Source organism: Atractosteus spatula, chromosome 7, assembly GCF_055471065.1.
Source record: "Atractosteus spatula isolate fAtrSpa1 chromosome 7, fAtrSpa1.hap1, whole genome shotgun sequence".
Taxonomy (NCBI): Eukaryota; Metazoa; Chordata; class Actinopteri; order Semionotiformes; family Lepisosteidae; genus Atractosteus; species Atractosteus spatula.
The window spans coordinates 32,661,803-32,686,423 of record NC_142712.1 but is presented as its reverse complement, the minus strand read 5'-3'; the positions used below and the strand labels follow the sequence as shown (position 1 = coordinate 32,686,423).

The window sequence follows — 24,621 nt, the reverse complement described above, 5'->3', positions numbered from 1 at the left end:
TCAAGAAGCAATTAGCTTTCAGAAAGCTGGGACATTCTGTATTCAGCCCCGATCGTCTCACGCAACAGAAACAGCTCAGGCTCTGAAGGGGATGTCAAAATCACCCGTGAAGCTCTTTCTTACAAGCAGCATCTGAGACCACTACAGTGTTCTCTTTTTAAGCCTTGACTACATTAAGACAGATTACAACATGACGGATACAATAGCAACCGATCCCGTAGTTTTGCTGGAAAGAAAAACTACTCCCACTGCTCCATTTTGGTTTAAGAACAGCGGACTCTTGCTCAGGCCCAAAAGATGTAAAAAAAAAACAACACACAAATCTGTCACCCTAGTGCTTGGCTGGACTGTTCACCCAAAAGCTGGCAGCTTAGAAAACCTGGAATTGCTCAAACGGCAATGCAGCAGGAGTGCTGTTTCTGGTGGAGTCACTGAGGGCTCAGGAAAGGCCCCTTCCCTGTAGAGTCTGATTGTCTCCATGGTAAGTAAAGAGACTGCCCCCCCCATCGCAAAATCAAGAGAAAAACAGGATGCCCTTGAGTGCAAGTCACACCCCCCCCACCCCATGAAATCTGCACATATTTCTCTCACAGGCCAGCAGCTGGAACACCAGGACAGAGGAATTGCTGTTTCCAGCATCTGCCCTCGTGACAGCAGGAGGATTTCCAAGGATCGGCACCAAGTACAAACACTAAATACAAAAACAACCCGAGCCAACGGCACGCATCAGAAAAACTCCAGACACAGCAGTGTCAGATAAAAAGGTTTTGATCACTTCTGATCACTCTCTAGGAAAACTGTGTGCTCACCGTTGGCCAACTGATCTGGAGTTCACTGTTTCACTGTCCCCCACCCAGTCTGTGTCCTTAAACGTTACCAGGAAAATCGAAAAAACTGCAACAATAATCATAATTAATAGTCTTACACTTATATAGCGCTTTTCTGGACACTCCACTCAAAGCGCTTTACAGGTAATGGGGACTCCCCTCCACCACCACCAGTGTGCAGCCCCACCTGGATGATGTGACAGCAACCACATTGCACCAGTACCCTCACCGCACACCAGCTATCAGTGGGGAGGAGAACAGAATGGTGAAGCCAGTTCAGAGAGGGGGATTATTAGGAGGCCATGACTGGTAAAGTCCAATGGGAAATTGGACTTTATTTCCCATTGGACTTTACAGTAGGGGTAACACCCCTACTCTTTTTGAGAAACGCTCTGGGATTTTTAATGACCACAGAGAGTCAGGACCTCAGTTTTATGTCTCATCTGAAGGACGGCACCTTTTTACAGTATAGTGTCCCCGTCACTATACTGGGGCATACCTAATGCCCCGTCACTATACTGGGGCATTAGAACCCACACAGACTGCAGGGTGAGCGCCCCCTGCTGGCCCCACTAACACCACTTCCAGCAGCAACCTTAGTTTTTCCCAGGAGGTCTCCCATCCAGACACAGACCAGGCTCACACCTGCTGAGCTTCAGCAGGCTGCCAGCGTAAGCAACCAACCGTGGAACACAGCTGCTATCCACACTCCCTCTGAGAGACCTGCAGTAAAGGCATCGCCACTCTGTAGCACACTGCAGTGCTTCTCCCCGAAAATGTTAACAACACCACTGTAACCTTGAAACAGTGGGTCTGGTTACAGAAGGAGTTTCAGTTTATCCTTAAAACACAACCAAGCCCATCTCTGGAAAAAGTATGCCTACATCCATCCTGCCATTTTCTAATCTCATTTTCTAATTCAGGATTGCAGCCTATCAGGGCTGGAGCCTATCCCAGCAGGGCAACAGGTGCAAGGCACCGTACACCCTGGACAGGACGCCAGTCTATTGCAGGACAGACGCGGACACAAAAAAAAAACATTCCTGCATCTACTTTGAAATATTTTCCACAAAGTCCATGCTTTAGAGCAAATTCTGCAGAAGATGCAGAGCTCGATATTGCAATGATACGGGCTACAGATTCAGAGTTCAATCTTCCCTGTGGCCAGACTGCCCACATAATTAAGACACCTGATAGAAAAGTCTTTATCTTCAGTGTGGACAGAGGGTAAAAACTCAGATTCATAACATAAATAACGTAGCACAGGTGCACACACAGAGCTCCTGGCCTCCTGATTCCCTGTCTCTAACCCTGGCATGCCAGTATTAGCTAAGTTTCCCTGCACTGCTGCCTTTTCTAAAGTTGTTTACAGCTCTTTAAAGGCTGGAGGGAGTCAGTAATTAGCGTTAAAGAGTGCCAACTGTTCAGATCTGTAGCTTTAACCCAGGCCTAAGAATTGTTCCTGCAGTTCAGTGACTCGAGATTGCCTGCCAGCCTTATAAGAGCCGTTGAGATCAGGGGTTGCCACTACTGGTCTTGAAGACCCACACCTCTGCTGCCCAGTTCTTCAGTTCAAGACTTTCAGTGACATAACTGGAGCCTTAATTGGACCCTAAATGAATCTGAACTGTTTGAATATTTTCAGCTCTTAAACCAATGGAAAGTAAACATTGCATTTCAAAACTCAAATAAAAAATCATAAACATTTAGGCAGCAAGAAAACTTGCACATATTCCAATCAAGCAACTCGTGAGTTCAGTTAAGGCTTCGATGAGGTCAACTCAGGAGGAATGAACACCAGCAGGTGAGTGGGCCCTCCAGGACCAATAGAGCAGCCGTTTCAAACAAAACAGGTTGAAGACAGACTGAGTTATGTGTGCTACACATCTTTACAACTAAAAAAAATATATATATATTGCAGGGTATTTCTGAAAAGCATTAAAAAATATCTAATAAAGGTGATCAGTTCCAGGAGGTATGTTTCCGACCTCACAGACAGTAAATTCTGAAACAGATTTACGGGGGCAATCGTGAGGGCAGGAATCTAAAACGATTGCCCAAAGGCCGATGCCTCACATCAGCAGTCTCAGTCAATAATCCCCCCCACCTAAACCCGATCAACAGTTACACTGTGATTTATGGCTGCCTAATTTAATCTCGGCTCCCAATGCAAAGACCACAAACACGACCTCTTTAACATCCACTCTGGCAGGACCCTGCGAAGCACACAACTGGTGCCGGAGCTTCAGAAAGGTTAATCAGATTCTTCCATTCTAATCAAATGGAGTACAAGGCAGGAACCCACAGGACTGGTCGATAAGAAGGGAAGAAACCAGCCCACGCTGTGGACTGGCCACTAAAGGACTCAGCACAGGATCTCCGCACCCTGTAGTATTTTCTTGAGTATAGAAAAAGCCTTGATCCTCAAGGGTACAGTGATCCTTGAAGAGCAGAAGCTCAGTGTAACCAAGCCCCAGATCTTGCATATCTGTGATTGTGCATTCATGCCTTTGCCAGTGGGATGCTCTGCCCGGGGCTCTGAGCAGTGTTAAAGAGTTGTCTTGCCCCGTTAGTCAGGGGAGAAGTGTCGGTGTTTAAGCTGACCCTTCCCTACATTCCCTCTGTCAGGCTCAGTGCAGTGTCCAGTCTGTCAGTCAGACCGCTCGTACCTCCCACCCAGCCCATCAGGATCAGCGCCGTGGGAACAGGCCGTGAACTCCCCCTCCTCGCGCCGCAGTGCCCCCCCCCCCAGGCTGCAGGGCGCCAGGCTCTTACCTCGTCCCACTCGGAGGCGAAAGAGGGCGACTTCTCCAGCCTCTTCTTCCCCCTGCTGCAGTTGGACACGGATTCGCTGCGGCTGCCCAGGCCGTCCTCCTCGCTGGGGGGCGACACCAGCAGGTCCGAGTCCGATTTGGAGAGGCTGCGGGCCAGTTTGAGGTCACCAGGGGGCCTGCTCCGGCCGCTGGGCAGCGCGCCGCCTTCCCTGCTGTCGGACTTGGTGTGCACTACGGTGGCGTAAATGGCCTTCGGGTCAATGGGCACCTGGGGCCCCTGCATGGCTGCCCCCGCGGGAGGGGCCACTTCCCCCTGGCCTTCTCCAGTCACAGTCCTGGGCTCCTGGCTTGCGAGGGGGGCCTCGCCTGGCACGGTGAAGGGCTCCTCCTGGCTCTCGAGAACGGGCGAGGATCCGTGTAAGAGTCCCGAAAACTGCTCTGGTATCCCGCCGGCTTGATCCCCGTCGCTATCTGAAGAGGAGAACGAAGACACAACAGCAGTTACTAGGGAAGGGGGGGGGGTCACTGACAGCGAGTGACGCCGAGTAGCTGGGCGAGAGGGTCACGCAAGAAGCCGCCCCCACAGTCGGAACAAATCGGTTATTGTTTGTGGGGGGAAAAAAAAACTTAGGGAGAGGCTGGCCGACTGTCTCCAGCGCCCCGGAGAGCTGCGAAATTCCGACCCCCAGCTTGCGGCAGGCCGCCCTCCCTCATCCCGCCTGCCTCCCGGTGTTGTTTGCTTTTCTCGGACTCGCTCGCTCCCTCCCTCCCCTGCTTTATAAGGTCAGGTTCCGAGGAAGTTATGCGGGACTGAGGATTCCCAGCAGGAAAACCGACTGGCCTGTAACAGGATACTACGGGGAAAAAAAACACGCGCGTGCACACTCCATCCTGTTGCAAAACTCTTTGGTCCAAGGAGGAAAAACTTCCCTGATAACTTCTGACTCCCTTTATCCTGCTGCCACGCTATCAGCTCTTCCCACACACACCGATTCCAAGAATCTCTGCACTTTCCGTCTCAGGCCCAGGCCCCTGCTCTCTGCAGGTCTCCGATACGAAAAAGCTACAGTTTGTTGTGATGTTCCCCTGGGGGTAATGTCCTTTCTGCAGGGGAGACCGAATCGCCGCCCACTTCCGTCACGAGTGGGCGTCCCTGAGCCCGCCAGCACCCCCGCACAGTAATCCCATGCCACGGCCTCAGCAGGGCAGTTTAGCAACAGCCAGAGCCCACGAGAATGTGTGACCGCTCCATAGCTTTCACGCCGTGGAGAGCAGACAGAGACCTGAATCCCTGACCTGTGCTGCCTTTGTAGTGAGAAACGGAAGGAATCCTGTGGTTGCGCAAGACAACAGGCAGCCGTGAGCCATTTGCTTTCAATTAACATTTGACCCTTCCACATGTTAGCCACTGTTATTTCTGAATCGCCCCTTATAACTGGTTTTAAAGGGCGATAAAAACAATCCAACGTGAATAAACATGAAGTTCTCAGCTGGAGTGCTTCTGCCAAACAGGGCTGCACTAAACGACTGATTAGCAAGAATGGCTCCAAATGAGCCCCTTCGGCCCCCTCCAGGCTTTCCGGTGATAGTTAATTGATTCGAGGATCTCCTTTCTTAATAGAAACTGGAATAGCTGGTTTTAACAATATGGCTAAATAACTTGTTCCCTACTCCCACACCTCTCTGTGTAAAGAAGTGCCTCCTGCTGTTGCTTTTAAAGGTGCTTTCACGTGGTTTCCACTTGTTTCACTTTATAAGCAGCAACATCGTTCTCACAGGGTGGTGACCAAAACTGTACACAATATTCTAAATGAGGCCTTACTGGTGTGTCACACAATGTTAATGTTACATCCCTTGATTTAAAATACTACATTTAAAATTACATATCCTAACATTCTCTTTGCCTTATTAGTTGCTTCCCCACAATGTCTAGAATAACTGATTTTGACCCACGAACCTCCACAAATTTAAAAAATACACCAATTAAAGTCTCCCATAAAGGCAGAGCCAGGGAGAAGAAAGTAAGCAGTCAGAGAAACATTTAATGATAAGAATTATCCTTACACTTATATAGCGCTTTTCTGGACACTCCACTCAAAGCGCTTTACAGGTAATGGGGACTCCCCTCCACCAGCACCAGTGTGCAGCCCCACCTGGATGATGCGCCAGTACACCAGCTGTCAGCGTGGAGGAGAACACAGTGATGAAGCCAGTTCAGAGATGGGGATTATTAGGAAGCCATGACTGGTAAAGGCCAGGGGGAAAATTTGGCCAGGACAACGGACCAAAATAGGAGTTAACACCCTTACACGCCTATTTGAAGAATATTGTTGCAACAGGCCTTAAGAACTGCTTCTCAAAAAGCAGGGTGACATTTAATCTGCCACCAGGGAGGCTGCAGCAGACAAAGACCCCACTGAGGGGTGAACCCGCCCCCTGCTGCCCCCTCTGCCCGCGCCAGAAGGACTGCACCCTGAGGAGAACAGGGCCCGGATCTCACTAAGGCCGCCGTGGGCGGGCAAATGGGAAACTCGGCCCGATGCCCACCTTGCGCTGGCTTGAAACCGCCTCGACGCCCGCGGAGGGCCGGGAACCAGACGATGGTCGAGAGGGGCGCTTCGTTCGGCAGACCTGCTGTATGTCTCTTCAGACAGCCACCGAGGGTTGGGGGTTCGACATTGCTTGAGGAAGGAGGAAGGGACTAGATCCCCATCCTGGCCTCAGGAGATCCAGCACTCTCAACCCCCTTAACACCGCCGAGTTCAGCACGAGCTCAGGCCCAGTAAGACAGAAGGACTGAACGTCGCACACAGTGAACGCGGTGAGGTTTTTCTTTACAGCCCGTTTTCGCCGAATCGAAAAAAAAAAAGCCTCTTCCTTGCGTGGTACGTGGACAAAGCTTTCTTTTTTTTGCCCTGTCCTCAAATTACCCCCTTGTCCCTTTTTTGCAGCAACACAAGGATTTCAAAGACGTCCTTAGCATGCACCTTTCAGCACTCTAAAAAAAAAAAAAGCACACAACTTGGCGCGTCTGGTTATTTTAGAGTGTGATGCCTCGGGCCCAACGTTTTAATTATCTGAGAGAGCCACAGAGAGCGCGCGCGTTGTGCTGTGTAGCGCATCCCTACCCGGCGAATGGACACCCTGCCAAAACCGAATGGAAACTTTACATTACAGGCGGATGAGCAAAGCGCAGGAGACAAAACGATTAGCAGCCCAACGTGCGCAAACAACCCTCGGAAAGACAACAGCTGACTTGCTGTCAAACCCTTCCAATCTCACCAACCACAGCCCCTGCCCCACAGTGCAAAAGAATTTCAAACGACTGCAACAAATCATCAGACTTCGGGGCCTGGTTTAATGGTTCCTTCATAATTTTCTTCCTACGCATGGGATCAAACTTTCAGATCTGAAGCTGTAGTGATGCATCATTTGAACGACTGCTGTGGAGTCTTTCATCAAAAGACTTTTTAATTATTTACAATAAAGAAAAGAGACAGATGGCGATTTTTACTAAAACAAATGCAGGCACAGAATCGGGGGGGGGGTCTATGAATCACTAAAAGAGGTGCAACAAAGCATTTAAGATGAAACAAAATTGTACCGAAGCTAGACAACCTTTTGGGGACTGGCAACGTGCTTTATGAGCATCGCCTTCCGAGCCCCAGATACCAACATCTGGCCCTGTCGGAACAGATGTTGTGCAAAGTCTTAAGTGCAATTTACTCCCTCCCCTATGGAAGCAAACGGAAAGACTCTGGCCGAAAACACCACATGATCTCAACTTTTATGTTGCATGGGTACAGATGCTTTGACAGAGAACCCTGCAATGGAGATCTGCTGGCATCTCTACAGAGCTCTGTTACTTTAAAATGAAACGCCTGTCTCAATAGCGGAATTGTACGCTTTTCCTGCAGTGTTTCAGCGATATAAATACCGGCCTTTGTTCCTGACCAGCTGCATCTGGCCCTGTGCAACCCACAAGGCCTGACCACCGGTTTGGACCCTGGCTGGGCATTGCAGTGTGGCAGGCTCTGACACACTGTGAAAGGGGCACTGAGACGCAGGGCCTTACGCTGGCAAGGAATCAGAAAGTGCTGATGTTAGACTGACAAAGCACCCATTGAAAATGCCTTTTTGCTAACTGAAGTGGGTCCTGCAGGCTTAATTACTGGTAGCTGGTACAAACAATACGTTAAGAGCCTCTATGATTTCTTGCATCTGAATCACAAGCATGGCTTGTGTGTCTAAAAGTGCACAAAAGCTTGGCAGCCTAGTCAGGGCACAACTGCTAGTAGCTAGTAACGTGCACAGCAAATGCAAGACAACTGCCTATCAGCCACCCTGATAAGCAGCTGCGAAAAGAATCCCACTGCATTCCAGCGCCCATCTCTCCCCTAGAGGAGTGTCAGTGCAGCTGTTACACTGCAGACAGAGGGATGTCCCGAGCAAAACGCTCTCCGAGAACAGGCCGACAACTGAAAATATTTCCTTGGAAGATCCAAATCCCCCGCGGCAAAGTCACTAACAGGAGAACGGGGGATCGATGAGATCAATGTAAGACTGAAGACAAAAGACAGAATGTTAGCTAATATCTTTCAGCTTTTCTACACACCTTAAGGCAGCTGACTTTTTACACAGCATAATCATCTACTGTAATTTGAAAAACAAACTTTTAGTCCTGCAATCTACATACTGCAGCGGGAGAATGAGGATCTACAGACACACCTATTCTGACACGCCCCCTGATCTACAGAGATGGCTCCCCTGACACATCCCCCTGAGGATCTGCAGACACGCCCCCTGAGGATCTGCAGTCCCCCCCCCCAGGATCTGCGGACACCCCCCTCCAAGGATCTGCAGACACACACCCCCCTGCCCCCCAGGATCTGCGGACACACACCCCCAAGGATCTGCAGACACACACCCCCCAAGGATCTGCGGACACACACCCCCCCAAGGATCTGCGGACACACACCCCCCCAAGGATCTGCGGACACCCCCTCCTTAGGACCTGTACACATGCCACCTTGGACACAACCTGTCACACACATTCCCCACTCGGCAAGCTGCAAACTCCACAGAGAGGGACAACCACCTAGGGAAGTCACACCCCTCTCATTTACAACTCTGCCAACATGCAGGAGCCAACCAAAAGCAAGCTGCTGGCGGATTTAGGCCCACCGAACCCTGATGGAGTTCTAAAGAGAACATGGCGAAAAGCCAGAGTGCGTGCCCAGTTCCAGAACACACACAGCAGTGTGTGACAAGAGCAGTCAGGAGGAATAGTGACTTGAAGCTTGCACCAGGCGAGAGCCCCTACTTCATGATCATCCAAACGAAGCCTAATCAGAGCTAAGTATTAGAACCTTGCTAAAGAGAGCTTGCTATTCAGTGTTTTTGGGGAACTTGGGTTTCCTGGGCAAAAGAAGCTTTTGGATGTCCTGGGCAAATGATTGCTGGGCAGATCTGAGAGAGTCACCTTCTCTAAACTCCTTCAAATCCAGACTCAAAACCTTCTTCTTTCGAAGAGCTTTTACTTAACTGGTTCCATTCTTTACCCTTCTACTTTTGTTAGTACCACCATCCACAGTCTCCTCTGTGTATTGTAATTGTGGTTTATCTTGTGCATTCTTTTTATTTATTGTTGGCATTCTGTAAAGTGCTTTGAAAAGCCACCTTTAAAGGCACTATATAAACAAAGTTTATTATTATTATTATTATTATAAATGATACCTCAGTCAGAGATGTCTTTCCTGCTTCTGGGTGTATTTCTAGAATCGAGGGATAGGCCCCGATTTATTTTGTGGCATCTGGGTTTGCAGTGGCAGAGATTTAACTGCAGGTTGTATTGTGTTGCATTATTAAGAAGGCATCTTATCTATCATTGTGGCCTCTGTGGGCATTTAGGGAATTCAATAGTAGCAGTCTGGGATTTTTTCTGGGTGATTAGAACGTTAGGCCTGTGGAATGCCTTGTTCGTACATTTTGTAAATATGTAACTTTTGTGTTGTATGCTTCGTTGTGTGTAGTGTTTGTCTTGTCATTATTAATAAACATTTGTTTAACCATGTCTGCCTGGATTATTACTCTTTTCAACAAAGCTGTGCCAGAGAATAAACAATTCACGTGCCTCTTAATTATACCAAATGCTTGGGTGTATTCTGGAGAAATCACTTACAAGTTGGGGTTTATGAAAAATTATTTTACTTATTGACTTCACCGCGCCGTCAATTCCTGAAATTCACAATTTTTAGTAACCCCCATTGGTGACAGTATTTTGCAAATCCTCCTCTGGCAGGATTACAGTGGATTAAAATGTGGATTGCATTATAGCCACCCCTCCAATAGCAGTCTTCTGAGAGCTCTCTAACATTAAAACAATACTGCTACTACTGAACATCTTAAGCCTGTTATCTCCATTGATACCCCAGGTAAATGGAAAACCTTCTGAGGCATCTACATGGTTCAACGGATTTCCACTGCACTTTCAAAGAGCAAAATGTTACTGTAGATTTTTTTTAACAAAAGCCATATTAAGAGGTGTGAATAAATGTGAATCTCGTGTTTTCTAAACTTATTTATGACAAAGACTTTTTCTGCACTGCTACTACAATTAGAGTGTAACAATTTTAGAATCGGTTTTAGCAAGCGATCATCCAATCCATAAATTCTGTGCTGTACTGTATGTCTTTTGTTCCTACTTAACTGGGCATTTGAACAAATCCAGAGGGCACTGTATCCAAAACACCAGACAGACAAGAGTCAAAGCTCCGGCAGCAGAAACAGCACAACGAACCTCAACCTTGTAAAACCCGGAAAAGATCAGACTGCTATGCAATGGGAGTCTGCGAATGGAAGCCCCAGCTCACCCACCCCCCAGACTGGTAGGTTTTTAAGTGCTGTAAACTTCGGATAGGATGAAGTGTGGGCGAGGGGCTGCGGTTCTCAGGCTACAGAGGCTTTTGGACACAGCTGACTTTCACAGTGCGGGGGGGGGGGGGGGGGGTTACAGCTCGACTGGAGATAGGCCTGAGCAGAGTGTGAATCCAAGGAGACAGGGCAGCACGTTCCTCTGTAATGTGTCTGTGAGATGGCCCACATGCGTGCGGGGTGCAGCTGAGGAACGTTTCAGCTAATCAAGGGTCTCCCAGATCTGGGCTGCAGGTACAAGGAGGCCCCGCTTCGCCAATCTAGGGTGGGGGGTGATCTTGAAAGACTTACAGGAAGCCTGTTTTTTTAAGCAAAACAGTCTTTGTGGACACCTTAAGAAGAGGAACGCCCCACTCTCCCAGTGGGACTGCTTTTGTAACAAAGGAAACGCCACTCCCATCAATTCAAACACTGTATGTCATACTTCTGCCCCGCACACTTGCAGGAAAACAATACTCACCCCAGAGCTAGGTCAATAATAGCTATTTGGATACAATGGATTCTGTTCCTTTTTCTGTGCATTTTCCAGGTCCAGAGAAGTGGTCCCAGGACAGGAGAAGCTCAAATTAGAGGATTGCCACACAACCCCACTGGTTCCTGGTTTATCTTCTGTGCTACAGGTCTGCTTTTTGAATTGACCAAAGCAACACCATGTGCATGTACAAAATCTCACAATCTGCAAAACAAAGCCCACTGATCGACTGATCGTGCAGAATTTGCTCACCTGCAACCTATCCCACGGACCTGTAAGGCTCTGCAGGATATATACAGTCATTTTTTAATTGATGATGTTCTTGATTTTCATTGTGGCGCAGTGTTTGGCATTGCTGGCCCAGGGTTCAATTCTGGGCCTGGGGTTCTATCTGTGTGGAGTTTGTATGAGGGTCTTCTCTGGGTGCTCTGGTTTCCTCTGGTTGTGTGTGTGTGTGTGTTTGTGTGTGTGTGTGTAACCCTGAATTGGTAATAAAGAGGTTAGAAATGAATCATTATTCTTGTATTGCCTGTAGACTTGTTTCCGACAGTGGTATTTGGATTTAAGCACCCAGGAACTGGAAAATCCTAGGACCCTGGATTGTACTCTACTGGGAGGATGGAACAAGCAGCCCAGCTGATGCTGAAGCCGGGTGGGAGATCCTTGGATCCATGAGCAATTAATGTCGACGGGATGAAAGACCTCCTCTTGCTTGGCAACTTTATGTCCTTGTGCGTTTTATAGGGCCCTGTGCCTCAGCGCTAATTTATTTACAGCTGACTGCCAAACTGAGAAAATTCAATGTCACCTGCCTTAAATAAAGGCGTCTGCCTAAACCATTCATCACCCAGCTATTTAAGGAAGGATCCTGGACACAGTGTGACCTGGCAGATTGTCTGGACTGGGATTTCACCTCTCAGGGTGAGGAAGAGCCTGGTATTCATGCACATGGTTGGAAAAAGTGAAGCACAGAAAGGCATCACATGATAGACTAGGATGGCAGGGCCTTTTCTGGAGAAATCCAAACCACAGATCCCCAACGGCTTTAACTGGACAACTTTCATCACTTTTTGAAGTGATGCTCTTATGATATCACTTCTCTGAGAAAAAATACAACTTTTTGTGTACTGTTCTGGTTTGTTCATTGTATATTCTGGACTGTGAGCAACTCTTCTTAGTGCACTTCACACTGACTGTACTGACTGTATTGTATTGTTGTACTACTGTATCATTTCGTTACAGTGTGCTGTGTTGCCTGTGTTAAGCTGCTGTTGCACTGCAATTTCCCTCACGGGATCAATAAAGTATCTATCTATCATATGCGAACATGTTATTTGACTAGTTCAAAAACAAATCAAGACAAAATACCAACAAAAACATCTGGAGGGCTGTGGCTCTCAAGCGCCAGCGTTTAGGACACTGCCAGTCTGAGTGAATCGATTTGATAGAGCAGGCAGAGCTGGGTCTATTTCTCACAGGCCCCACTATGACATCAGATGTGTGGAGAACTATTCATTATGTGGGAGCAATATTTTTTTGCAATTCACAAATTCCTTAAGGCTCGAAACTGGGGATCTGCAAAATACCAATTACAAGCCGGCAGGGGTTAAAATACTGCCAGCTCTGAAAGCAGGGGATGTAAATGAATGATTTGGCAGCGCTCACCTCCTGAGGCAGAAGGGCCTGGCCGTCCGGGGCCCAGGGTCGCTCCTGGCAGCTTCAGCGAATCACAGGGCTGGCCCGAGGGTCGCAGGTCGTGGGGCGGGGCTGTCTTTTGGTGAGACTGCGGGAGAGACAGATGGGACACCCCTCAGAGAAGAACCTACAGTCCATCGCCGTTGGCAAAACGCAGAAGTGCGACACAAATGTGGTTTAAAAAAAAAAAACGGAAACTGGATGAGTAGGTTTCCCGAAAAGGACTCGCAGCTAATGTGTTGTTAGGAGACAGGAAGGGTAGAGAATCATGAGATCAGGATGGGGGGAGATGAATGAGCTGGCAGTAAGAGACGGCGAGAAACTTCGCCAAGAGGTAACAAGGCAGAGAAGAGCACAATCATTTTGAAGATAAGGAGAAGTGGTAGATGATAAGGCCATTGTGGGGAGGAAAACAGGTGAGGATCTCAAGCAAGGAACAGACAATACTCCAACGAAGGCCATGTCTGTCTTAAACAGTAAGTGGCGGATGTTAACAGCCAACTCTTCCTACTTTCCAAACTCCATTCTTTAGTGAAAAATGGTCCTGGACCAGTCGCAGGACTGCACTATCTAAGTGTGCTTACACATCCAGTACCATGCTGCAGGCAGCCTCCAGCAGTTCACACAACACCTCTCTGTTAAGCACATCACTTGCTGTACAAGTTCTGGGCACTGATTCAAAGAGTTGGGGTGGGCACATCACAGTGCACCCTACTGGCCCAGCTAAAGAACTGCACCTCAAAGGGTGGAGAAGCTTAAAGCAGCGACTCCAGGAAATGAATGTCCATGTCCTTAGAGCTGCTGAAACTACCGCTGGAGAGAGGTCTGTACAGTACAGGCCACCCTATTTTTAAAAAATATTTTACGGGGCCAAAGTATGGAAGAGCATTTATGTATCTGGACTTACAACCGGCAGGTAGTGGGTTCAAATTCCCTAGTGAGACACTGCTGTTGTCACTTGGAGCAAAGTGCCTCACCTGAATCTTATAACGTTTCTAGAAATAAATATAATCATTCATTCAAATCAGCCTCAGGTAATCTGGAAAAAGTCCTTTTATAAAAAAGGCACAGCCAAGGCATCAGAATGGGCTACAGGCCCCTGGCCTTTCACTTTCACACAGATAGATAAGGGTGCATGGGCTTTTAAGCATTCCGAACCAGCCACAGTCCTTGACAACTTTCTTTCTGCAAGGGGAGCTCTGTGTTCCCAAACTGACAGTTCAATCATTCAGCAGCTTTGCCAAAGGCTAGTGGGCCTGTCTTAATTAAAAGAGCAGCAGCATCAAATCATTGTGAAGGCTGTTGAAGTTAGATATCAGACTCAGGTCTGATGTTTGAATTTGAAGGAAAAAGGCTAGTACAGTTTACACAGATACACAATAACTAATATCAGATTGATTAATGAGTAGATCGCATAACCAGCTTTGACATCCTTAGAAATTAGATACTGTCCTGCCACACAGGGACATACTCACTGCACCAGAGAGTGGCTACTGTCCTGCCACACACGGACACGCCCACTGCACCAGAAAGTGGCTACTGTCCTGCCACACACGGACACGCCCACTGCACCAGAGTGGCTACTGTCCTGCCTCACAGGGACACGCCCACTGCACCAGAGAGTGGCTACTGTCCTGCCTCACAGGGACACGCCCACTGCACCAGAGAGTGGCTACTGTCCTGCTACACACGGACACGCCCACTGCACCAGAAAGTGGCTACTGTCCTGCCACACACGGACACGCCCACTGCACCAGAGTGGCTACTGTCCTGCCTCACAGGGACACGCCCACTGCACCAGAGAGTGGCTACTGTCCTGCCTCACAGGGACACGCCCACTGCACCAGAGAGTGGCTACTGTCCTGCCACACACGGACACGCCCACTGCACCAGAGAGTGGCTACTGTCCTGCCACACACGGACACGCCCACTGCACCAGAAAGTGGCTACTGTCCTGCCACACACGGACACGCCCACTGCACCAGAAAGTGGCTACTGTCCTGCCACACACGGACACGCCCACTGCACCAGAGTGGCTACTGTCCTGCCTCACAGGGACACGCCCACTGCACCAGAGAGTGGCTACTGTCCTGCCTCACAGGGACATGCCCACTGCACCAGAGAGTGGCTACTGTCCTGCCACACAGAGACACGCCCACTGCACCAGAGAGTGGCTACTGTCCTGCCACACAGAGACACGCCCACTGCACCAGAGAGTGGCTACTGTCCTGCCACACAGGGACATGCCCACTGCACCAGAGAGTGGCTACTGTCCTGCCACACAGAAACATGCCCACTGCACCAGAGTAGCCACTGTCATGTCACAGGGACACGCCCACTGCACCAGAGTAGCCACTGTCATGTCACAGGGACACGCCCACTGCACCAGAGTAGCTACTGTCATGTCACAGGGACACGCCCACTGCACCAGAGAGTGGCTACTGTCCTGCCTCACAGGGACACGCCCACTGTACCAGAAGAGCTCACAATCAGCACCATTGCAGAGCAAGGATAGATAAATGAATAAAAGCTGGATTACTGTATTTCTAACAGGAACATGCAGTATGAACACAAAAAGGTAACAAATAATCTCGCAGGGGCTAGATGAGCCAAATGGTCTCTTAACTTTGTATACAAGGACAACCCTATACTGAAGACTTCTGAACAAAATAGGTCAGACCCTGTTTTTCAGCACAGTGAGTAAAAGAGATTTTTTTATGTACAGATGCACTCCTAACAGCAAGCCTGTCATTCAGTTCAAATGTCTGTCTAATTAAAATTTGGTCACTAATTTGTTTGCTTAAATTTTCAGCCAAGTCCACTTTGAACCCAGCTGTTGCCAGATGTGTGATCCAGTGGGAATCCCAGAGATCCACGCCAGAGCTGCGGCGCATAATTACAACTCCTGATGGGACGGCACTGGGAAGCCCCAAGTGTTTTTTTAGCTGTGAGAGCGCCTATGATTTTTCTTCTAGAGTTGATTGAGGAATCTTGACTCTGGCGAGTAAAAAATGTGTGCATCCTGGCTGAAACTGCTTCGCTTCATGGCTTGCAGGACCTGCTCTCGCTTAAGCAAGAGCAAAATACTGGGCACGTGATTGTGTGTGAAGCCATATGTTTGGATGAAAAGAGCACTGTAGTAATACCGTTTGGCAGGAATGCCTTTGCATGCTTGATGTTCAGGAACCACAAAGGACTGATTTAATTTGCACGCTTAAAAAAAAAAAGGAAGAAGAGAAAAACTGCTGAGCAGACTCATTATTTCTGCAGACAGACAAGACGCCTCTTCAGGGTGAGTTGGGGTCCCAGCTGGGGGAGGGGTATGGGGACAGGCAACCGTACCTGAGGTAGGAGGCAGTGTGAAGGTTGGGGGGCGGCATCCTTGTCCTTGTCTGTAAGAGAGCAGAAAAGAGCATGTCAGCAACAGGAAGGACCTGCCAGGACCACAAAGACAACAGCAGATCTGACACCTGTTATCAGGATAACAGACAACAACACAGGAAACTGCCTCAAAGGATCAGCCTGGTGCCTTGTGTTTTTATCTATGCACTGACAAGCTGCACGACTAAGGACTTGTTGCGCTTACAACTGAGATACCCACCTCCAGACCCTGTGATGGATACCAGGTTTTCACGGTTTCAAGTTAAAGACAGCTCTACACCTAGGACAAAAGCGAAACTGATCTGATCTTACCAGTTAGCCCTTCTCTGCAGGCTTACACAGTCAACAATGTAAAGAGGAAAACCTGCCGGATTCTGGACCCTGAGATCACCAAGGCCACAGCTGGGAATCCTGGGCTTCAAGCATCCTCTGCACGCTAATGCCTGAAGCCAGAGGTGTCCAGTCCTGGTCTTGGGGGGTCCTTGTGTGTGCACGCAGGTTTTCCTGGTCTCTTTAAAGCAGCAGCACCTGAAGAGCTGGGAAAAGCTGCTAAACTGGTCCAGTTAGGGCATTAAGCAGCTGCTTTATATCATTATGAGCTGAATCAGAAGGAAAACCTGTCCACACACACTGGCCTTCCAGGACCAGAACTGCACAGCCTTGCCTTAAGCAGCTGCAAGGTTACTGACTTATTTGCTTGTTTGCTCCGGCCAGCAGCCACCCAGTTAATGCTCACTCCTGAGCTCAGGCTCTGACTGGGCACTGATCAGAAGAGCTATAGAGCTGAGCCAGGCAGGGATGCTTGTACCAGAATCCAGATCTTCAGGCAGGCTCAGCAGGAGGAGGTGGGGTATCGTGCTAAGAAATATATGCACTATAGGCAGTGATAGTGCCGGGGCTTAAGCAGAAGGAACTGCTTCAGGAGACCACTGGACAGCCCATCCAGGGCTCATTCTGAGCTGGTGATGGAAAGTCTTCCCCCAAGGCATCTGGTTTGCTTAAGAGCCAATGGCATAAGAAATGCAAAAGATAAGGGAGTGTGCTGTACTCAATGCATTTTCTGCCCTGCTTCTTAACCGCTGATGTCAGACAAACTGTGTTTGCATTTTTAAGACACGGCCCAGCACGAACGCAAAAATGACAAATGCTGTGCGGGGAAAACTAAGAAGTTGATACCTAAGGAAGCGTTTTTTTTTTTCAGGAGAGGCTGGTAGGAAGGGGTGGCTGACAAGACCTTCAGAACTACCAGCAGCGAAAAAATGAGAGCTGGTAAGAAAATATTCCCTTCAAGCTCTGCTTTTTCGAAAGCAACCCAGCAAAACCGCTGTTTAAAACCTTGCAGCTGCAGCCCTGTGGTTTATTAATCTGTATGCCAGGGACCTGTTTATCTGCAAGGCTCATTCACTGGAGCGCTGATTTGTCAAATCAATGTTTAATGAATGCATTCATAATGCATACAGGCGCATCAGGCAGGAGGGGCAGGACTGCAGATTGACGGGGTCACAGGGCTCAAGAACAGAAACGAGAAACTGGAGCAGGCTGGGCAGCTCCAAGGAGGCCTTTTTGCAGTTCCTTTAGCTTGTTATTAAGGAAAAAAGGTGAAAAGACACCCATTTATATGGCACCCCTGGAACAGTTGGGGTTAAGGGCCTTGCTCTGGGGCCCAACGGAGTAGGATTCCTCTGCCGGCTGCGGGATTCGAACCGGCAACATTCCAGCCACAAGCGCAGATCCTTAGCCACGGAGCTCTGGTAAATGCTGTGGCAGCTGAGCCAAAACAAAACCAAAGTGCTAAACCCACCAACAGAACACAAACAATCTGTACAAAAAAAGACCAGAAAGCCTCACATCCAGGAGTTCATGACCCTCCTCTACAATAACTCATGTACAGCGCCTAATCCTGTTAAGCGTAGAATGAATCAAAGGATCAGAAACAAACCGCGGGAATAAGCTTGTAGGGTAAGAAACAGCCCTCTGGTATCTGGCTGCACATCAGACTGTGCACAGTGTTAGTGCTGTCAGGGCTCCATCGCAGGCACTTCTAACCAAGTGTTGGGGAAAAAGACAACATTGCAGGGTAACACATCGGGCCTGTGTGAGCGCAGCCCAGTTAGGCACTCACAGTTACAGACACTTCAGAACTTCTTTTGCGAGTGTCATGGAGCTTCCAGTTCAACTCCCCTCCCACTACAACATAAGCAGGGTTCATCTCCACTGTACCTGCACTTTCAAAAACAGCCATTGGAAGATGGCGGCTCTGAACTGGCTAATCCTGTTTCTTTTGAGACTCACAGGTGCCACAGACCATTCTGGCCAACTGTCCCTCCTCAGTGACTAAATGGATTAGGTGTCTCCCCCGAGCTCTGCTACCACAGGGATGTCTCGCACTGCTCCTTCCTCCTGCTTCTGAATCCGTACACCCACAAGAGATGGTCTGCATCTTTGGAAATTACAGTCGTGCTTTGCCAGGAGGTCGTCTTGGCCGTGGACGGCAGTGAGCAACCGCTGTCTCTGCCTTTGTGCACGATCACGCCATGCCAGCACGGCGACGCTACCCTCTGCCACCAAACAACTTGGGCCATCTTCGGCTGGACACAGCAAGCCCTTCCAAACCTTCCCGTCTCGCAGCGCAGGCTCGTGTTTCCTCGTGTTCAAAGCGCTGCCCGCGGGGGCTGCAGGTTGGGTCTGCTGTACCTGTGCGGAGTGGAGGCTCTTGTCCAGGGGGGATCTTGGTTTTCGCCGACAGCAGCAGCTCATAGGGGTGGTCCTCCTCCCCCTCCCTGTCAGCAATCCGGCTGTTGACGTACAGCCCCTGGAACACAGCAACAGAATGATGCCACAGCGCCGCCACCTGGCCACGCAGAAAAACCTGCAGGTCAAAACATCTCCGAAAGCAGCTGCATGAGCAGACTGGCATGATGACGCCCCAGAACTGTGCACTAGAGCACAAGCCTGGGACAGCTGCAGCACACTTGCAGATAAAGCGGTATTAGAGGCGAACATTTCACTTAAGCCGATGCATCCAGGGTGTAATATTAATGTATGACAAGCAACCACGTGATTCATGTGGCACAAGGTTGTTGTTTTTTTGCAGAGACTAATGATTTTAATTCACTTACAAAATCAAGAGGACAAGTACAGGAAAATCCATGAAATGCAAAACTGGAATCAGGGGCTTTAACTGCAAGGGGCTGAGGGAGGCTGGAACAAGCTACCCATGGTGTTGAAGCCGATACTCGGGCTTCTTTCGAGAAACAGGCGGAGGAGATCCTCGCATCTCTTTGCTACTCGTAACAGAGCACGACAGACGCGCTGAATGTCCTCTTCTCGCTTGCAACCCTACGCGTGTTCTTAATGACACTTGGCTAGCCCTTCCAAACAAATTAAAGGCGGGCCACGTTTGAATTCAACACTGGCCTTGAAGACTATCGCAAGGTAAAAATCAAGCTTGGTACAAATCCCGTTTTTATTTAGGTGGGTTTAAGTTTGGCATTTCCTCCCCTTATCGTCGTCTAGATCTTCGCCTGGTTTAGAAATGCCAAAACACTGGATCTGACCGACTACGGTTGCTATATAAACTGGGATATTCCTACTACACTTCTCCTTTGCCTCACTGTGACACACCGGGTTGAAAAGAAATTGGAGAGGGAGTCTGAATAAATACAGTTCCCTTTAATCCCCAAGGCCTGGACTTTCATAACGCCAGTGTGGCTCGAAATGGAGCCTCGCTAGCTCGCCTGCATACTAGGATGGCCTCTGCGACTCAATGCATGAATATGTATAAGAAAGAACTGACGCTCTGAGAGGACAGGGGGAGGAGGGGTCGGTTTTGTAGTTTGTACTTGCAGTGTATTGACATGCAGCGGTACAAGTGCTTTCAATTATGGTCCTGTCTCGGTTGGTTAGCCGAGCCATCTGGGAGATTGGGGAGATAGGGAGCTGGGTTGTGACAAGTCTACAGCACTTCAAATAAGCTGCCATCTTTGAGCCGGGACCAAACACGCATACTTATAGACCTACGTTAGTCCTGTTTTCTTCAAGAGCTACATAGTGGAGAAGCCAGGCGCTATGATTAGTGTCATTAATTGATCGAACCTGTTAGTCCAAATCTTCCCTGGAGACAGCACACTGCATCTTCAGTGGTGATGGGGGCTCTCTTTACTGACAAGACACAGGCGCGCTCACAGATAGATCTGTAATCGTATGCACTGCAGAGGGACCACAGCCTGAAGCTGGCGGCCAGCTTCACAATCTAACAAGTTTTTAGATGAATTTCATGGCTCGTTTTGTGAAACTGCATGGCCAACCGAAACTCTGAAGGGATCTCACTTGAAAAAGATCCAACTGCATCTGACTGTCTTCTGTGGTTCTTTGAAAACAAAAATCACAGATCTCTCTAGACAGCATCTTTAAAAAAACATGAAAATCATAATAAAACCCCCAAACAGTGGATTTCTTCAGTTCTCCCACAATATGTATCCTTCATTTCCCTAGATCTGAACCAGCTGCACAAATGTTTGTGTCCTGTGTGATACACACAAGGCCATACAGTGATGTGAAAAAGAAAGCACACCCCCTTACAAGTCTGTTTTCACATATTAAGACATATCTGACCTTCATCTCTGTTTCTTGAATAAGGACATCATAAAATTTGTGTTCGTTATTTGTCAAATGAAGTTAGATTTATCTACTGTTATGACTTGGTGAGGACTAGGTGAAGTCAGATTTGTATTAATATGTAGAACCACAGATTTTTAAGATGTTGTTCTTTGTTTTCCACATCACTGTACACTAGTGTAATGCACACTAGGCAGAGTATCACTGTGTTTATGCCAGCTCTCTTTTGAGCTTGGTGTTCAACTGCAATCAGATTTTATGTCAAAGCTGAACTTTTCGATACAGCAGTGCTCTGTAAAAATGAATATTTAGCTCCATACATTGGTTCTTTATGCATTTCTGCTTGGTTAAAGTCAGGCATGAAGGCTACAAAATTGTTGAAAATTACTTTCAGCTGGAACAGATTTTTGCTAATTTCTCTCTAATTCAAGAGAGACAGCCATGATTGCATTAATATGACTTTTGATGGAAACATTACTGTACCATCTACTAGAGTATAAAAAACAGGGGTGCTATATAGGACTGAGCTCTCTTTTGAGTTTCACTTCCATTTCAATTTTGTTGAAACACAGAGACAGCTTGACCTCCATGCTTAACTCAAGCATGTATCTGTACCTTCTGTGACCAATAAGAAGATTATGTAAATGTGGTGGGGCGGTGCAGGGGTAGCCGTAGCCTAATTGGCTATCGTTGTCGTCAGACACTCTTAGAGCTATCTAGTGCTAGGTTTTTGGTTTATTAGCCAACATGGCAAAACAAATGCATATACAGTATCTCCATTTTTCAATAAGCCGCGTGTAGATGACCTGACCAGTCCCGAAACAAATAAGACACATGAGATGCTACAGGCATCTTGGGTTTTAAGGAGTACAGCTGGCTTCTTGAACACAAGTGTTTCTGGAACACAAGGGGCAGCGCACGCGTTTGCTTGTAGCAGCTCGATACGTGCTCGACCTGTAGGAGTTAAGCACGAAGAGATTGTAGAATTTCTCCTGTAAACAAATTACAAGTTTTGGAATGCATGAATAACATTAAGATAGTATTGATGGATAGATGCGAGTGTGCATTTTACAGAAAACTATTCATATTGCCTCTAAATGCCCTGCAGTATTTTTAAGTGAATGACATTTACAGAGCTAAAATACATCCAAAGTATGTATTTGACGCTTTTATTAGCAGACCATTCTTGCAATGAAAGGTACGATGAATTGGTTAGCACTGTAATGCGACTATACCAATTCAGTGTTAAGTCTTGTGGGATGTAAGTCACGAATTACCAAATTAGGTGTCTTTTGGCATCGAAAATAGAATACTAATTTTGTGGGTTTCATACAAGTTTAAAAGCATCATGAAGGATCAAACAAGATCTTCAGAACTTAATATTTCAATACCTTCGCAGTTTTTATTCTCACGGCACCTCAATCGATATTACCCTTGGGGAGATGCATTTACTCCAACCCCCGAAACCCCTACGTGTGTGCACGTTCTTCTGGTATGTTATGCTAAAGTCCGCTGAATATTTAAAGGCAAGGTGAACCCTGCATGGCATTTTAAATACAATATTTCGGATGGACTTTGAATCTGCGCTGTGTTCATTGTGTTTTGCAATAAAATATTAACTTCAGAGTAAGTCGTGAAACTACCAATCTAAAAGCAGCTATACGAAATACTTAGAACTGTTACAAGCAACAAGTGAAAATGAGCTCTTGCAGCTTTTCTTTAGCTAAAGACAAAGTCCTCATGAGAGACCTTTGCAAACTAGCTGGTATTTGAACGGGTATGTGCCAACTCTCTAAGTGACGAGATTATCGCCATATTCAATTCCAAGTGCTTCTGGTCTAGAAGGCCAAAACCTCACAACAGAGGTAGGCACTGATTTTTTTTTTGTGTTTGTCTGCCGTGGCACAGTGGCGTTCGGCAGCCTAGGTAATTGTTGCTTAACCTGTGTGTGAGAAAGAGAGACAGTATATATAAGGTTCCGCTAATTCTGCTGTTTGATTATACCGCTCGAGGATTGGATTGTAAATTGGAGGGATGCCCCTGTGCTGGCAGGACGGTCAGTTAAGACTTACTTTTGCACAGGCCCACCCAAAAACCAATTCCCGGCTACGCCCCTGGTTCAAAGTCTTAGCTGATGGACAGTACCTTCTACGGCACAGTACCCATTCTGTGGTACTGGTTTAGAAATTCTAGACCAGATGAAAGAGCGCCACCTACTGGTCTACCAACACCATTTCTTCAGGAGCCGCTTGTCCCCCTTCACTCGCTGACGTCTACAAGACTGTTCTGGTGACCGGGCTAGACCACACACTCATATCTCACTCCCGTGTACACTGATAAAACCGTTTTTTGTGCTCCTGCAGCGCATGGGCCGCCTCCTGCCTGTAGAAATGTTCGGTCCCTTCGTCCTGGGGTTACCTCAGAGCCGATGTGATCCTCGTCCTGGTCGGGCGGGGGTTTCGAAGGCGGTGGTGGACGCTCTCTCTGAAACGACAACAAACACGTCGGGGTTCAGTTCTGCCTCAGGCTGTGTGCAATCCATTTTGTTATGGACATATGCTGGGCTTATTTCTGAAAAACCTGACAGAGTGCTAGACCTGTCTCTCTTTCAGGCTTTCAGGCTGCAAAAGAACTCAAAAGAGGATGCCTATTCAGTCACAAATGAAAGAGAAATTCCAGCTGGGCTTTCAGACGGCTCTCCTACACCCTCTGGTGGACAAAGGGGAGTGATGGTTTCATTTTCAAATTGTATTCTTTCTGGGGAAAACGTCCTATAACACAGCGTCAGAGGGGTTTTCATCACCATTTCCAGGAATGAAACTGAAATCATATAACCATTTCAAACACACCAGAAGTGACCCACTAGTAAAAGTGTTCACTCAAAGCACGGGATATTCCCAGGTCTGCCACTCAGGCTCCTTCTTGTGTCTCCCTGCACTGGTACAGGGGTAGCAGAAGTGACCAATCCGATTAACTACTGTCCACTCGGAATCAGAAGGGCAAAAATATATTCGTTCTGTTGTTGGGGAAAACAAACGTCCATATTTCGTTCGTTCCTAAAATATTTTATTTGGACAACAAAGAAAATGTTTCCATCTACAACAAGTCATTGTCCATGTTCAGTGGTTCCAGCTCCTCGCCTCTCTTGCCCCCCCAGCTCACCTTTCCTCCCACGCTGTCGGGACGTCCCGAGTCGCGGTCGGAGGACTTGCCGCTGGCCAGGCTGTCCAGGGAATGGCAGGATGTGGCCTCGAACAGCACCTCATAGGGGCTCTCTTCCTCTGGCCGTGGCACCATCCCGGACATCAGCTCCGAGACCTGCTGCTCCACCTCCCCTGCAGGAAAGGTTGCAAACAAAGGCAGTGAGGAGACGCCGAGGCCCGCGCCACGGAGACGCCGAGACAGCGAGACGCCGAGGCCCGCGCCACGGAGACGCCGAGACAGCGAGACGCCGAGGCCCGCGCCACGGAGACGCCGAGACAGCGAGACGCCGAGGCCCGCGCCACGGAGACGCCGAGACAGCGAGACGCCGAGGCCACATGCCAACACGCCGAGGCCTGCGCCATGGAGACGCCAACACGCCAAAGCCTGCGCCAGGGAGAGACGGCGGAACAGCGAGACGCTGAGGCCTGCACCAGCGAGACAGGGAGACGCCAAAACCCATGCCACAGAGGTGCGGAGGACTGAACAGAAAGAAGGAGTGAGAGAGAGATTACCCAGAGAGATGCTGACACACTGGTAGAAACATTGATCCTGAGTGAAGTACTTATCCATCGGCTTCAGGAACTGGAGAGAAACTGACACATCAAGGACACACTGACTTACAGGAACCAACAGCACTGAAGCCGGGACAGACGTTAAAGGGGACCAGACGAGCTGTCCAAATTAGTCTGCAGTGTCTCTGTGGAGCCACCACCCATTA

At 48.3% G+C, this 24,621-nt stretch overlaps 1 protein-coding gene across 3 annotated transcripts in view; it reads right to left on the bottom strand.

The window, feature by feature from the left end:
• LOC148830794 (ankyrin repeat and SAM domain-containing protein 1A-like) overlaps positions 1 to 24,621 on the bottom strand; it is a 129,541-nt gene that overhangs the window by 59,740 nt on the left and 45,180 nt on the right. For all 3 annotated transcript variants that reach the window (XM_088921749.1, XM_088921748.1, XM_088921750.1), the window contains 6 exons: positions 23,862 to 24,034; positions 23,118 to 23,183; positions 18,777 to 18,894; positions 16,044 to 16,093; positions 12,672 to 12,789; positions 3,603 to 4,072 (listed from right to left, as the gene is read on the bottom strand). In XM_088921749.1, coding sequence (XP_088777875.1) covers positions 3,603 to 4,072; positions 12,672 to 12,789; positions 16,044 to 16,093; positions 18,777 to 18,894; positions 23,118 to 23,183; positions 23,862 to 24,034 — 995 coding nt within the window. The remainder of the gene's footprint in view (positions 1 to 3,602; positions 4,073 to 12,671; positions 12,790 to 16,043; positions 16,094 to 18,776; positions 18,895 to 23,117; positions 23,184 to 23,861; positions 24,035 to 24,621) is intronic.